The sequence below is a fragment of the Rhincodon typus genome, chromosome 11, assembly GCF_021869965.1.
Source record: "Rhincodon typus isolate 14 chromosome 11, sRhiTyp1.1, whole genome shotgun sequence".
Lineage (NCBI taxonomy): Eukaryota > Metazoa > Chordata > Chondrichthyes > Orectolobiformes > Rhincodontidae > Rhincodon > Rhincodon typus.
This window is the reverse complement of record NC_063342.1, coordinates 25,194,171-25,211,076: the sequence shown is the minus strand read 5'-3', so window position 1 is coordinate 25,211,076 and position 16,906 is coordinate 25,194,171. Positions and strand designations below refer to the sequence as shown.

Below are 16,906 nucleotides of genomic sequence, written 5' to 3'. Positions count from 1 at the left end.
AAAGTGCAGGAGCATTGGGAGCATAATCTAATACTTTGTTAGAACTGAGAGGTGCATTTTGCATTATTGGAGCAAAGGGAGGATTTTGTGTTAGCTTTGTTTTTTATTCATTCACAGCTTTTGGCCATTACTGGCTAGGCCAGCATTTACTGCCCATTTCTAATAGCTCTGAGGTGATTGTACTGATCTACCTTTTCGAATTGCTGTAGTCCATCTGGTGTACGTACACCCACAGTGCTGTTACAAAAGGAGTTCCAGAATTTTGACAGCGGCAGTGAAGCAGCAATAATTAAAATTCCAAGTCAGCACGGTGGAAGGCTTGGAGGGAAACTTGCAAGTGCCAGGTTCTTATGATGCTGCTTGGCCTGCTGTGTTCATCCAGCTCTGCACCTTGTTGTCTCGGATTCTCCAGCATCTGCAGTTCCTACTATCTCAGGTTCTTATCCATCTGTTTTGCATTTCCTTCTAGGTGGTAGAGGTTGTGGGTTTCAAAGGTGCAGTTGAAGAAGCTATAGTGAGCTGCTGCAGTGCATCTTATAGATTGTACACACTCTTATCGCTGTGCTTTGATGGTGGAATGAGTGTATGCTGAATGGGAGAATGGGTGCCAGTCAGGTCAGCTGCTTTGTCCTGGATGATGTCAAGCTTCTTGAGTATTATTGGAGCTGCATTCATCCAGGCAAGTGGAGAGCATGCCATCGCACTACTGATTTGTTCCTTGTAGATGGCGGACTGGCAAAGTTACTTGCCGCAGAATTCCTAGCCTCTGATCTGTTGCTGTAGCCATAGCACTGATGTGGCTCATCCAGTTCACTTTCTGGTCAGTGGTAACCCCCAGGATGTTGATAATGGGGGATTCAATGATGGTAATGCCATTGAATATCAAGCGTAGATGGTTAGATTCTCTCTTTTTGAGATGGTTATTATCTGGCACTTGTGTGGTCTGACTGTTACTTGCCACTTTTCAGCCCAAACCCAGATATTGCTGCAGATAGATATGGGCTGCTTCAGTAGCTGACAAAATTTAGTTGTTGCTGAACTTGGTCAGCGAACATCGCTACTTCTGACCTTATGGTGCAGAGGCGTTTATTGATGAAGTAGATGAAGATGATTGGGTCTAGGACACTACCCTGACAAATTTATGCAGTATTGTCCAGGAGCTGTGATGATTGAGCTCCAATAACTATAATGATCTTCCTTTCTACCAGGAATGACTCCAAACAGAAGACTGATTTCTCTGATTGACTTGAGTTTTGCTAGGACTCCTCGATACCATACTCTGTTAAATGTTGCCTTGATGTCAAGGGCTGTCACTCTCACCTGACCTCTGGAATTCTTTTGTCCATCTTTGAACCAATGCTGGAATTAGGTCGGGAGTTGAGGGCTCTGCTGGAATTCAAACTGGCCATCAGTCAGCAGGTTAATTCCAAGCAAGTGCTGCTTGATAGCACAGTTGATGGCACCTTCCATCACTTTACTGATGATTAAGAGTATCTATTTTTATGTATTGAGGGAATTAAAGAATATGGAGATAGTACAGGAAGACAGAGTTGATATTGGTAGTTTTGCATGTCAGAGCAGGTTTGAAGGACTGAATGACTTTTTCCTATTTTCTGTGTACTTATAAAACCCAGGATTCATTTGCCTTTCTTTATAAATCATTTACTTGAGCTACTGTCATATAAAACTTAACTGCAAATCCTTCAGCCTTTTCACATTGCTCAAACTTCCAGGATGCAAAGTATAATCTTTTGGAAAAAGAAGATTAAGTGTAACCCATTTCCACTTATTAGCATTGATTTCTCTCTGCTGTTTCCTTTTACCCGTTTCATACATTTATGAATCACCCATTTTTGGCTGATGGTCGTTTTCATACATTTCCTTACAAATCCCTTGGGTTCTTTAAGTTGCTACTGCATACTACCTTCTATTTTAATATTCTTATCAAGTGTGGAGATTGTCCTTCTCATCCTAAATTCAAATCGTCAATGCAGGCAATTAATAGAAGTATTTCCAGGCCAAAACACTCAAGGTTCTGTGTCTACTTTGAATTACTCTGAGATGTTGCCTCCATTTCCTCCATTCTAGATTTATTTTAAAGTCAGTTTACCATGCTTCCCCAGATCCATGTCCCATGTTCTATTCCAATGACCTGCCATGTTCTACCTTTGACAAGACGTTGTGAAATTCCATGGGCCCGAATTTTATTCTAGTAGAGTATTCTGTGGAATACCCACTTCCCCCCCAACACATCCAATGTAAGAATCAGTGGCAAGCTCACCTCTGCTATCTAGCTGGCCTGCCTCACAACTGTTAAGTCTACCATTTGTATAAGGTTGCCCTTCTGCTGTCCATTTGAGAAGGAATCGCCCTTCTGAGTGCTACAACTCAGTCAGTAGGTGGTGCTTCTCTCGTCCAGCAATGCCACCAAGAATGATTGTCACCACTGTGACTGCAGGAAACCCAAAAGAGGAGACACTGATGAAACCCAGACTTAAAAGGTAAGCTGGAGGCATGCCAGGAACAGACTTGTGGATGGCTGCAAGGAGAAAGGAATTCAGGATTGTTATGACAGGAAGGTGGAGGTCAATTACTCCAGGGATCTGAATTATCTTGGATGAAGGCCTTCAGCGGGCACAAGGTAGATAGAACACGTGCAGCACCAAATTCCTGGCAGCTAAACTTGTGCCCCTCCCCCACTTGCCAATCCAGCGCTAGGGCAGAGAGGTTGGTTCAGAGAAATACAGCTGTGCATACTATCCAATCAAGTTTACATAGCGTGCTGCAAAGTGAGTCACAGGCTCAGCCTGTCACTCTAAGTGACCCTCCACAGCCCAAAACCTTTCTGCTTTTTGATTCCATGTATTCCCTGTCAATCCCTGTAGTTCTGAGCTTCTACATGCTCCCATCCAGCTAACAAACAAAGAACAAGGAACGATACAACACAGGAACAGGCCCTTTGGCCTTCCAATGCTGCGCTGCCACATTTTGCCCTTTCATAAGAAAAATGTCTTCATTTAAAGAATCTGTATCCCTCTATTCCTTCCTATTCATGCATTATTCCAGGTGCTTCTTGAATCCTGCTGTTGTGTCTGCTTCCACCACCTCCCTAGCAGCACGTTCCACCTTTGTGTGAAAAACTTGCCTCACCCATCTCTTTTAAACTACCACCCCCACCCCGCACCTTGAACATGTGACCCTTGGTAATTGACCCCTTCACCCTGGGAAAAAGCCTCATTCTTTCCACTCTATCCATGCCATTCACAGTCTTATAAACGTCATTCAGGTTGCCCCTCAACCTCCTGCGTTCCAGTGAAAACAAACCCCGTCTAGCCAACCCTTCTTCATAACTAAAATTCCCCATACCAGGCAACATCCTGATAAACCTTTTCTGTACCTTCTCCAAAGCATCCACATCCTTCTGGTAGTGTGGTGACCAGAACTTCAGTGATCTGTGGACCTACACACCCAGATCCCTCCACATATCAATACTCCTAAGGGTTCTGCCATTCACTGTATAACTTCCACCCGTATTTGACCTTCCAAAATATATCACCTCACATTTGTTCAGATTAAACTCCGTCTGCCAATTTTCTGCCCATGCCTCCAACAGATCTATAACTTGCTGTATCCTTTGACATTCCTCCTCACTATCCACAATCATTGTATCATCTGCAAACTTACTAATTAGACCAACTACATTTTGCTCCAAATCATTTATGTAGGTCACGAACAGCATAGGTCCCAGCACTGATCCCTGTGGAACACCACTAGTCACAGCCCTCCATTCTGAAAAGCATCCTTCCACCGCCACCCTCTCTCTCCTATGACTCAGCCAGTTCTGTATCCATCTTGTCATCTCATCCCGATACCATGTAACTTCACCTCTTGTACCAGTCTGCCATGGGGGACCTTGTCAAAGACTTTACTGAAGTCCATGTAGTCAACATCAACTACTTTTCCCGTATGAATCATCTTCATTACCTCCTCAAAAGACTTGATCAAGTTAGTGAGGCACAACCTCCTCTGCACAAAACCAGGCTCTTTACCGCTAATAAGTCCATTGCTTCTAAATGCTTTTAGAACTTGTCCCTGAGAATCTTTTCCAATAATTTCCCTATCACCTACAGACTCACGGGCCTGCAATTTCCAGGATTATCCCTGCTACCCTTCTTAGCTAATGTTGGCCCATTGTTTATTCTCCGGTCCTTTGGCCAAAGAAGACACAAAGATGTCTGTCAATGCTCCAGCAATTTGTTCTCTTGTCTCCCTTAATATTCTGGCATAGATCCCATCGGGACCTGTGGACTTATCTACCTTAATACATTTTAAGATGCACAACACCTCTTCCTTTTTAATAACAACTTGGCTTAGAAACTCGACACTCCCCTCACTGAGATCATCCTCCACCAACCCCTTTTGTTTGGTGAATACCGACACAAAATATTCGTTCAGAACTTCACCTCCCTCTTCTGACTCCACATATAGAGTCTCTCCTTTGTTCTTGAATGGGCCACCCCTTTCCCTGGCTACCCCTTTGCTTTTTACATACGTATAAGAAGCTTTGGGATTCTCCTTAATCCTGTTTGCTAATGACTTTTCATGACCCCTTTTAGCCCTTCTAATTCCTTGTTTAAATTCTTTCCTACTTTTCTTATGTACTTTAAGGGCTTCATCAGTTCCCATCCTCCGAGATCTTACTTATGCTTCCTTTTTCTTCCTTTTATGACGAAGGTCATAAAATCCCTGGTCAGCCATAGTTTATTGTCTTCCTTTGAGGTTTACATCTCCCTACTTTGCCATCTGAGCCCCAGGCCTGCAGCTTTGTTTGCCAAAATGCATAATGAGTCTTTCTTACCCATTGATGCCAAGGTGGTTGTTCTTGTTTATGACCCTACCCAGCCCCCCCATTTTCTTTGCTGTCCCATGCCTTATTATCTTCCACCTTTAATACTGAGTGGCCTTCTTCCCAACCATTGTCACTACTGCATCCCAGCCTGTTACCTCCAATCCCCACAATTGACTACCCCAATTTGCCAATCACAGCAAAGATCCCTGATAACTCTCCCATTGAATTTTAGTGAAGAGACCCAATGACAGGCTGTGGCCCATTGGCCTGTCCTACCAACTTGGAAAGACAACCCTGATGGATGAGTGAGTAGACCCTTGACTGATCTCTGTCTGGATCCCCGAATGACTGCCACATATCCCCTGACTGGTTGTACTGGACTTTTTGTAAAGACCATGGCCTACTCCATGAATATAGAACACCTGACACTGAATGCTGTAGGCCTTTGGACCACGATCAAATGATGCCTTTAAATAACTCCAGCTACACCATTTCCTTAACTTAGTTACAGTTTAGACCCATTTGGTGGAAGCACATTCAGTGTGCTTGCCTTGCAAGTTGCTGGCACATGTTGCAAGTGTGACAGTAACATAGCACTGTGCCATATAGTAACATCTGTACACCCTTGACTGATCATTGCTGGCCATGTGAGAAGCTGCCAAGCTTATTGTCTGCAGTTGATGGAAAGACCACACAGAAGTACTGTAAGACTGTAAGTTCTGAATGGTTCAACAATGCACAAAATGCTGTGAGTATCCACATTAGCGTAAAGTGGTGAGTACTAAGAACCCTGAGACTTACCCTGTTTCAGTGCATGAGATGGATGTATTTCCCTGCGTATAAACTGGCTTGGCAACAGGATTGCTGTGAGAGGTGTTGGTGAGCTCCAAGATGCAGTATTGAAGCATTGAACTGTATTAAAAGTGAATTGGAAATGGATGATAATGATGTGTTCAGGCTGGTGTGTGTCTAATGCCAACCTCTTCAATTGGAGAATGCAGATGGTCACTGCCTATGGAGCATGCCTAAAGATATTGAGGAATTCTGGCCAGGATGGAGGCCTAGAGGAGCAAGTGGCAAGCTGGAGCTGCCAGGATCCTGCCCTGGCCTTTATGTTGGGAACTATCCTTGTCTACTTCCTCTGCACTGCCTTGAAAAATAACAAATTGCATATAATTAAGCTGTGATTAGTTAGTAGTGAGTAGTTCATGTATGCAATAGGCCTGTTGCCACTCACTAATGAGATTCTTATCTTGCTGTTCAAACTTTGGGTGGAAAATCAGACTTCCTCTCTTAATGTTGAAAATCCAGTTTTTCTAATCTTGCCATATTTTCCAAACTAACTCATCATTGCCCATGTCATTCAGAGGACGGGACAATTCCACTCATAGTGTAAAAACATTAATTTCATGGATGAGATCATTCATAGAAACATAGGTACATAAGAAATTGGAGCAGGAGTATTTACCATTCAATATGATCGTGTCTGATCATCCAACTCACTACACTGTTCCATTTTCTCCACATATCCTTTGAACTCTTTAGCGCTAAGAACTCCTCTATCCTAATGGACAGCCTGTATGGAACAGAAGAATGCCAATGGGTTGAAAGGACATCATTGTAAAGTATTAAGAGCAATCATTTATAAGGCCATTGGAGCCTCAAAGTCCTGTTCAATTTGTAAGGATCCACAGATCAGGATATCACGTCTGTTGGCAAAGTCATTTGTGAGGATCATTGTACTGCTAAATATGACCATGACAGTTAATTAGTTTAGATTGTCAAAAGATGCTGCTGAGTGTGAGCTGTGTTATGTGAGATGCTAGAAAGTGCTGTGGATAGAATTGCAGATTCTATAAATTAGTTGAGTTGTGGAGTGTGCAGTCTAGTTTGTCTGCTTTGTATATTGCCACACAGCAGAAGAGTATCAGTGACATCTGCTGGGGAGATCTCAGGTACATGGGTGTGAGCACAGTTCAATAATTTCGGGCCCAGGTCCAGAAAGCACTTTAACACATTTGCAAACAATGCACACAGCCCTCGAGAAGAAATTCATAGACTCAACAGCGTGCCATAGTCAGTTCATGGGAGAAATCATTATTTACTGTTGGGATGTGAATGCCGAAGTACCAGAATAGGTGGTTGGTTCTCAGGCCTCACCCTGCTGGCACCAGCATCCACTCAAAACACAGAGGAAATATCCTAAAACACATGAAAGTGCATCCAAGTCAGTAATATGTAATTATTAATTATTAGGGGGTCAGTTAGCTGGATGACTGGTTTGGGATGCAGAGTGTTAGCAACAACATGGGTTTAATTCGGACAGCGCACTACTCAGCGTCAGCTTTGACTGCAAATCCTGGAACCACAGTGTTCATGTAGAGGTTAGAGTGCTACTAACTGAGCTATGCCTAACACCATTAATATTCATTGGCAAGAGCGCTTGAACTGCTCAATGCCATTATCATGATTCATCTCTTAGGGCTGAATTCTGGAGGGTGGGAATTTTGTTTACCAAAATGATTTCCCAAAATGAGTGTTTACTGTGTGCGATGATGGCATAGATTCCTTAAGAAGCAAGATTCCTAAAATCCTGCATGAGTCTGATCCTGTTCCACCTGGTGCCTACCACCACTGTCGGCATGAATGCAAGGGAGAGACAGTCAATGAAATCAATGGAAGGAAAATCAACTGGCGGACCTGAGCCCTAACTCTTGGGTTTGAGTGAATGCAAATGTGGATGGAAGGATCATTTAGATGAAAATTTCCTCATTCTCTGTTTCAGTTGCACCCCATTCAAGGCTGAGGAGAATTCCCTTGTCAGGTTGTATTCTTCCACGGATGTTGACTATATAGAAGTAACACAAGAGGAAGATTAACTAGTAAAGGGATGATTAAGAAACAATCAGTGAATGTATTTACTTGGATTTTCAAAACCTATTTGGTGAGTTGCCCACCAGGTTATTACATAAAATTAGGATTAATTGAATTGGGATAAATAGCATGAATTGTGAATTCAATGGACAGAAAACAGCCAGAATGGTGTCAGATAACCATAAACTATATTAATGAATTAGATAAGGAACAGTGTGTATTGTATCTGATTTTGGTAACAATGCAAAGTTCAGCAGAAAAATAAGTGGTAAAGAGGCTAAGGGCTATAAACAGGTTAAGTGAATTGGGCAATACATTGTATTATACCTACCCATCCATGTTAATGACGTGTGACGTCATCTACTCTGTGAGGTAATATTAAAAAAAAAATTGTTTTGAATGGTGAGAGACAAGAAAATGTTTGAATTTAGATGGAACTGGATGTATCTGTACATTCAGTACTGCAGGCAATTAGGAAGGCAAATGTTATATTAGCTTTCTGGGATTGGCATATCAAGAAGCCTTTCTACAATTATGCAAGCTGTGGTAAGGCCAGGAGCTGGAGTAGGGTGTATTTTGGCTCTGCCTAAGAAGGACGTAAGCACCATAGAAGGAGTCCAGTGAAGTTCATGTCACTGGTTTTTGGGGTGAGAGAATTGTCCTGTCAGGAGAGGTCGAGTAGACTGGGCCTAGATTCCATAGGGTTTAGAAAATTGGAAGATGATATGGGGTCAACCATTGAAGATTGAGATAAGGAGAAATTTCTTTAATTTTTTTTGTGGAATGCTTTGAGACATCGAATACACTTGCAAAGCAGTATATCGATGCAAGCCTGACTTTGTTTTTATTCAAAAGTTTGTGATTGTTTTGGAATTCTGTACCTCAGAGTTGTAGATGCTCAGCCATCGGGTATATTCAGGACAAAAGAGAGATTTTTCAGGTGCAAATTAATGAGGGGATGTATGAACAGGACAGGAAGTTGAAGTTTAAATGAAGATCCAGCAGTGATCTTAATGACTGTTGAAGCAGGTTTGAACACCCAAATGGTCCATTCCTATTCTTTCAGAGATAGCAAAAACTGCAGATGCTGGTGTCAGAGTCAACACAGTGTGGTGCTGGAAGAACACAGCAGGCCAGGCAGCATCAGAAGAGCAGGAAAGTTGACATTTTGGGTCGGGACCCTTCTTTCTTTTGATTATACTTTCTTGATAGTACAGAATTTGAATACTGCCGAAATAAAGACATTTAGTTTAAGCTTTTTTATCTTGTACTCCTCAAGACATTTGCAGGGTTACCAATGTAAATGGGAATATTTTATATGTATGCGGAAAAAGTGCTGGTTAATTAATTGGTAAGTGGATTCTGATTTGGAGAAGTGTTGCCATGAAAATGTTTGACAGATATCCTAATGTGCGCGAAGCCGGTCTACCCATCAGTGCTCACTAATATACATTGACATCCTGATTAAGAAATATCTTGAGCTTAAAATTCTCAATCTTGTTTTAAGTCTCTCTATGGTCTTGTTTATCACTTCTGTAACCTCTTCCAGATGACAACCTGATGTACCTCAACCTGTCTTGTACATCCACAATTTTAATCAATCTACCATTATGATCCCAGTTGATGTTATTACTGAATAATTCTGATTCCAGATTGAAATATGACTTAATATATATTTTTTTAATTTAATGAAGCAATCTTTGACTGGAACACAAGCATGCAATGCTGCAGATCTGCAGATTGAACAATAAAACAGAGTTTATTACAGAGTTTAAAATTGAATAAAACAGCTCCTTGCATATAACACAACTTGACAGCATCTTCCTTGATTTTCACACAACTGAGCTTAGACCATCTCCAGTTCAAATAACCCATTCAGGTTCCAGCCAATCATTTCTGGTTTGGAATTATCAAACTGAAACTTTAAACTGAGGCAACCTATTTCCTAACTTTTCTGAAATCACTCCTTGCTCCAGCAGAGCAGTTTCATATATCCAACTTCAACCAGGATGGCTTCAATCTAAAACCAAAAACTTTCCAAGCTCTGGGTGTTTCCCCCTAGCAAAAAAGTGCCCAGTCTTTCTAACAGAAAACAGGCTAATGCTCTGAAAACTCTCCCAATTCAAACAAATTCCCATTAGCTCTCCAAGAACTATATCTGTCATACTGGTTTTAAAAAAAGGCTCCAGAACTACTGACAAGTTAATCATTAAACTATCTCACACACGCAGGCTAAAACCACTAGTTCAAAATCCAAACTATAAATTAAATGATATTAAAACATATAAATCACCCACCTGACACTACATCATTGATACCTTGCCTTCTGCTGCTAAGGCCCTAGAAACTGTAATTTCTTCTGTATACCCTTTCACCTCTTCTTCCTCCTTTTGACACATTCATTAAAACCTACGTTTTTTTTTTGACCAAACTGTTGGTTATCTATCTTTATTGTCAGAGTCTTCCCAGCAATGTCCTGTGATGCCTTTCTTGATGTCAAGTCCGAAATGTTACATTTTCTGACTGTTTTGATGTTGTCTGGGATTTTCGCTAGTCAGTGGTGAGAAACCTGTAAACAGGGATTATTGCTGATTGTCCATCTTATTACTGGCTGAGCTCACTGTATTAATATGCCGGCTCCCACTCTCTCATCTGCCAAGGATTTCCAATGCAAAAGTCTGAACAAGTACCTGTTGGCTCCAGCTCACCACTTGTTCCTCCATGCCTCCATCTTGAACACCCAGCACTAGTGTCTCAGGTCGTGCAGAGGGGCAGTGGGCACATGCACCCCACTTCCACAGACATTGGTACCTGACACATGCCAGCCTGTCTGCATCATCATGGCACATTTTCCAAACACTTACAATAACCTTCCACACTTTAATGATGCCCTATTGGAGTGCACTGGCACATTTCATTGTTACTGCAAGACCTTTAGACAGGCATCCAGTCTGTGAACTGTAAGGAGGTCAGTCAGGTGCACCTCATTGAATGTGAGTTCCCTGATTTGACCAAATTAACAGTCCCAATCAGGGAGCCCTGGCTGACCAATAAAAACAGGAGTGTCTGAGGTTCACTCTGAAAGCTGGCTCCGAGCTGGATCAGTGTCAAGGACTTTTCACGTGTAAATAAAGGGTGACTCAGTGACAGGATACAAGCCCCTGTGGAGTTATTTCAGTTGAAACAGGCAGTACTTTCGGCCATTGCAAGTGGGAGAATTGAGCTATCAGTGAGTGAGAGACGCATGATAGTTCATGAGACGAGGTACACATGAGTACTTGCTAGACTTAATAGATAAAAACCCTCCTTGAACCCAAAAAAAAGCCAATAAATGTGAAGATCATTATATTCTGTGTGGTATCAAATGTTGTTTGAAATTGCTCCTGCAAAATTGGAGTTTTCTATTATTTTAAAGATGTTATATAAATGCAACTCATTGTTCTTGTGACTGGTAGCTAAAGAACTAAGTTTGGCAGAACTGGATTAATTTCAAATTTAACCCATAGAATGGAGGGAGCTCTGAAGGCACTCAGCTGTCACTCAGAATTTGTTCTGGGCCATTGATTTACAAACATTTTGAAGATGCAGATGGATTTTATTCACTATCAAGTTTAAAACAACTCGTGTATATTTATCAATACCCGTCAGATATTCATGGTAGATCCCAGGCACTACCGAAACCCAAATATTGAGTTGAATTCCATCTGACATTGAATTGAAATGTATGACATTCTCTGTGTGCTGGTGTGTTGGAAGTGCTAGGGTCGGACTGGGGTGGACTAAGTCAGAACACCAGATTACAGTCCAACAGGTTGATTTGAAATAACGAGCTTTCGGAGCGCTGCTCCATCGTCGGGTTTGCCTGACAAAGGAGCAGTGCTCTGAAAGCTTATGATTTAAAATAAACCTATTGGACTATAACCTGGCATTGTGTGACTTCTGACTCTCTGTGTCGGAAGTAAAACGTTAATTCTGATTTCTTCTTCACAGATGCTACCAGACCTGCTGAGCTTTTCCAGCAACTTCTGTTTTTGTCACTGTGTCGTAATCTCGCCACTCACTGCTTCACTCAAGAATTAGGACTTGAGCTGGATTTCACTGTTAAATATAATGGAAAGCACTTAAACAGATTTATTGGACTGTTGACGTTGTATGCAATCTTCCTTCTACCCATCTTCATCTAACTCCATGAGCATCATTCATAACCAGTGGTCAACTTTTGCAGTGACAGCAAGTGGCTGTTTAATGACTATTTAATTGTCTTTGTTTCCATCAAAACTTGCCATGTATTCTCTACATTCATGTCATGTAAACCTTTGTTTATGTCTTAGGAGAGGAGCATGAAAAGCAGAGAAGTGATGATGGTGCTACTGGTATAACACTGGCATCGATGGCAAATGAAGAAGGAGATGGACTTCATTACGTAATGTACCATCACTCCCCTGATCCTTGCTCAGAGGCTGATGTCTTGGAAATGAGACTGAGTATGCTGCAAGATGGAGCAATCAACTATTCTTACGTTACAACTACAGAAGAAGAGAAATCTGCTATAAGCAAAGCATGCTTAGATGATCAGGGGGATTATAATGTACAGCACAGTTTTCTTCAAAACAAAGGATCTGCTGTGTGTGCTACACCAAATCCAGAAAATAATGATGATCAACGATACAGTTTGCATAGGACTTCAAAATGTCCCCCAGTCCTGTCACAACATCTAGAGAGTAAATCCATTTCCTTCACACCTCTACCTACACCCTTTCAAAATAGCAACAACCAACTTGGTATAGATGGTTTGACTGTTCCATTCCTGAACTATACCAGAATGGAATGGGAACACCCACCCTCCACACCAACAAAAGAAAAGTACAACAGTGACATTGATCATGTAGGGAGCTGTCTCGTCTCTGAAGACAGTAACACATTTAGATGCGGTGAAAACCCAGATGGCGGGTTTGAGTCAATGGGAGTGGGTGGGCAAAATACTAATTACTTCGTAAATAGTGAAAAGACAGAAGGTAGAATTATCCAAAATAATATAATCACAGCTGCTACTGACTTAGAGGAGTCAGTCTCCAAGTGATCAAATTAGAAACTGTTTCATCTGAATATTTAACACATATTTTGACTACAGAAAGACCTGCTGAGTTTCTATTTTTGCACCTTTTCTTTTGGAAGATATGTTAATATCTACCAAGAGCTGTTAGCGCAAGTCTTAAATGTAGAATATTTTAAAATGTTATTTACATTAGTGTTTGAGTGCAGAACTGCTGCTGCAGTCTTCATAGGGAAGACTGCAGGTTATGGTTGCTAATGGGCAATGGTTCTTTCTAGAATAAAAAACCAAAGAACGCAGATGCTGGAAATCAGAAACAAAAATAGAAATTGTTGGAAAAATTCAGGAGGAAGGAAAGCAAAGTTACCATTTTGGGACCAGTGATTCTTCTTCTGATCTCTGAAGAACTTCATAACATTCTGTTAACAACATTCTGAAGAAGGACCTGAAACATTAACTCTGCTTTCTCTCCACAGATGCTGCCAGACCTGCTGAATTTTCCCAACAATTTCTGTTTTTGTTTGTTTTTTTTCTAAATTAGGTCAAATTCCTTGTTCACAGTATGCGAATAAGTCAAATTCTAATCACAACACATCTTAAATTTGTAAAATTAGTGATTATAGATGGGGTTGGTTGAATATGGGTTTGTTGCAAGGCTTCTAATATCACAGCCAATAGGTCTAGGTAGAACAGACATAATCTTATAGAATAATAGGATAGGCTTGAGGAGCCAAATTTCCTACTCCTCCTCCTACTTCTTAGATTATGATGTTCTATTTCACTCTCGCTTTCTGTGCTTAAGAGGGGGAGGGCATGCTCATTTTTACCCACGCAAAATTTTCTACATTTTGGATAGTAACTTTCACATTTTAGTGGGTTTGTAACAGTTGAATAGAAAAGTCATTTGACTTTTATGCAGCGATATTTTGATAAGAAATATTCTGAATTTTGTAATCTATAAAGGTATAATTTATGAAGAAGTCATTTACAATATGATTTCCTGTCTGCAAATTAATCGTCCCCATCCTTGTGGTGTAGATATAATATCCAACATTGATGTGCAGTGTTTGGCTGAAATTGTCTAGCATCACCTGCCACCATGAAATTAAGATTTGTAGGGTAGCCCAAGCAGTCAGCATATGAGCCACATACCACCTGGTCCAAAATAGAATGGGAGCAATTTTTAGCAACCAGCTGCCCTAATTATGCTGGAAAACAGGGCAAGTTAAAATGTGCTGTTAAATAAACTTGCCCATCCCTGTGCCATCATGTAATCTTTAGATCTGAAATGGACAACTAGTGGTCCTACCTATCAGAGCCAAAAGCCTTGTTAAAATACTCAGATGAAATATACCCAGTTGTGCAGCAAAGGCTAGCACAGATGTCAAAACTGTGCCAACTATTACCGGAAATTCATTGGCTATTCAGAAAACAGTTTCAAAAATTATCTTTAAACAGCTATATTATGTGGGATCCGGATGAAGGCTGCTCTGGGCATCTCAAAAAACTCAAGCCCTCTCCTAGCCAGTATCCACTCATGTGGAATCTTACTCCTCCTGACTCAGCCCCATATGGTCTCTACCCCTTCCCTTGAATGGCAAGCTGTTGGAGTGTGCACAAGCTAGATGAAGATTTATCATGAAAATGGTTCAGCACTTTCACAGCACTTATCAGGCAGAAACAGCATACAGCCCATCCATGCCCTTGCTTGCCATCCTACCCCTCACTGTAAAGAACTTTTTTCTAGCATTTTACATCTATGGTGTGATTGTGCTGACTGGAAAGAATAAATTAAGGACCTTGGATCAAAAGGTACCCTGCGAGAGGTGTCGAGGGGTAGTTGCAGTCTATAGGGGAAGTGGACCTAATGTGGTATACAAAGTCTACCTACCCTTCTTTTGTGGATATTTTTGATCAAACTGTCCAGATGTATTATGACACACCTCTGGAGCAAGTGAGCCTTCAACCTGCAAACCTTCTGACTGAGAGGTAGAACACTACCACTGCACCACAAAAACACCTTTCCTATATTTGTATGCTTTGGGTTTGATTGCTGCAGAAACAAGTGTCGCATTCTGATCTGCAAATGGATTCTGATTAGAGGGGGAGCATTAATTTGGGCTCTTTAGGCTTGGAGAACTTTTTTTTTACTTCTGTAAGAATGTGAAAGAATTTTGTAATTTTTCTGAAGGCGGGAGTTGCTTACAAATTACAGAACTTGTGCAAAAACAGTAACATTTTATAATATAATTAAACACCACCTCGGTGCTTCCATTCCACTATATGTTGAGATTATAAATTTAAAATAAATTTATCTTGGTTGTGTGGAGTGGTGGGGTGTTTGTTTGAGTTAGTTAAATAAATTTCAAGTGTGCATCAGGATGAAAGTTGGTGAATAACTTGATCAGGTCCTAGTGTTCATTATACTGAAAGGCTGCAATGCACCTTTTTACTTCAGCTCCCTGATCATTATGTGTCTCTATTGGCTTCTGCTCGGGAGCAAACACCTGTATGCAAAAATAAAGAAAAAAGTTGTTTTAACAGCATCCAATTGACTCCATTGATTGGCTGTATGTGGATGAGGGTGAGAGAGATGCCTTTGCACTTTGTCTGTCGAAGACAACTAAAGTCACAGGACAGAATGCACAGTTGGAAGATCAAATTTTCACAGAGGAAGTATGGGCATGTTTTCTGGTTCTACCCCAAATACATATTTGGATCACAACGCCAGTGAAATGTGAAGATACATTTAATCGACATTTTAGGTTTTTAATATTGGTGGATCAGAAAAATGTCTCCTGTCTTTGTTCTCCTGTTTTTTAAATATAAACCAGCTGAGGCTGAGATCTCTGCATTTATTCCAGGAATGAAAATATCCAGTGGCTCACTGCAATTCTACACAAAATTGTTGGAGACACAAGTTCCTTAATTGCCAGTGCACCATACAGAAGCTAGCAGTTTCATTATAACTGCAGCCTCAGTTTTTTTTGATGCCTTTTGAATTTTTAGACATTCATATTGTAAATCTAAAATTAAGCCAGAAATTTGTTCCAAATTTCAACTTTGTTTTTATGTAGCAGGTCTTTTATTTGGTGTCTACCATTAGGTGTTTTCCTAAGAAGCAAAACTTATAATAATTTGAAATACATTTCCAAAACCCAAAGACATAAGTCTTCTAATGCCCAGATATCAAGGATTCAGTTTGACTATTTGACGGCTTTCAAATTACCAGACTTTTTATTCAGTCGTTGCATATGGCCGTTGCTGCCAAGGACAGATATTGGACATTCTTACTTGTCCTTGGGAAGGTGGTGATGCGTTGCTTCGTTGAACAGCTACAGTCCATTTGGTATAGGAAAACTGTTAAGGAGGAAGTTTTAGGAATTTGATATAGTGACAGTGAAGGAACACAGACATAGTTTCAAGTCAGGACGGTGAGTGGCTTGGAAGGGATCTTGCAGGTGGTGGTGTTCCCATGTATATGCTCCCCTTGTCCTTTTAGATGATAGTTCCTTGGCTCTTTGCCTCCTTATAACAATTATCCTTCCCACTTATTGTTATTTAACTCCTGTAAACTTGAGATGAAGTGCCTGGATGCCATTTGCTACATTTTTTTTGAAAATTACACATTTGAAAAATGAAAATTTATTTTCTTGTTTGATTATAATCAACTTCCTTTCATTTAATTGAAATTTCCATCTATTGAAATGGTAAGCTTTCGTATCTCAGAAAAATATAATAAATGTTCAAGCAAGACATTTACTATACCATTTGTTAATTCATATCTGGGAAACAAATTGACAAGCTGTATCAAGGAAAGCCAATAAAGATTTTTGTACACCTGCATATAATTTATTTAATTGAGTTGAATGTACCATCTAGGACAGGTGCATGTGTTCATGTGAATCCTTCTATAATATTTCATAATTTTAGGCCAATCATGACATGTTGTAAGTGGCATGTGCCTGAGCTTTTGGAGATGTGAGACTTAGATGTACCTGTTAATCTAATCCAGTTCTATCACTATAACAATCTACCAAGATAGATGATCTCAATATTATGTGCCATTCATTAAAAATAGGCCTTGTAATTAAAACTGAAGAAAATGAGCAGAGGAGCTCTCGGAATTC

General features: G+C 40.6%; 1 protein-coding gene across 1 annotated transcript in view; it reads left to right on the top strand.

Annotated features, from left to right (window-relative positions):
- LOC109933977 (proto-oncogene tyrosine-protein kinase ROS-like) overlaps positions 1–15,417 on the top strand; it is a 99,481-nt gene extending 84,064 nt beyond the window's left edge. The window contains exon 7 of the mRNA XM_048603359.1: positions 12,055–15,417. Coding sequence (XP_048459316.1) covers positions 12,055–12,803 — 749 coding nt within the window. The 3' untranslated portion in view covers positions 12,804–15,417. The remainder of the gene's footprint in view (positions 1–12,054) is intronic.
- Positions 15,418–16,906: the final 1,489 nt, after the last annotated feature.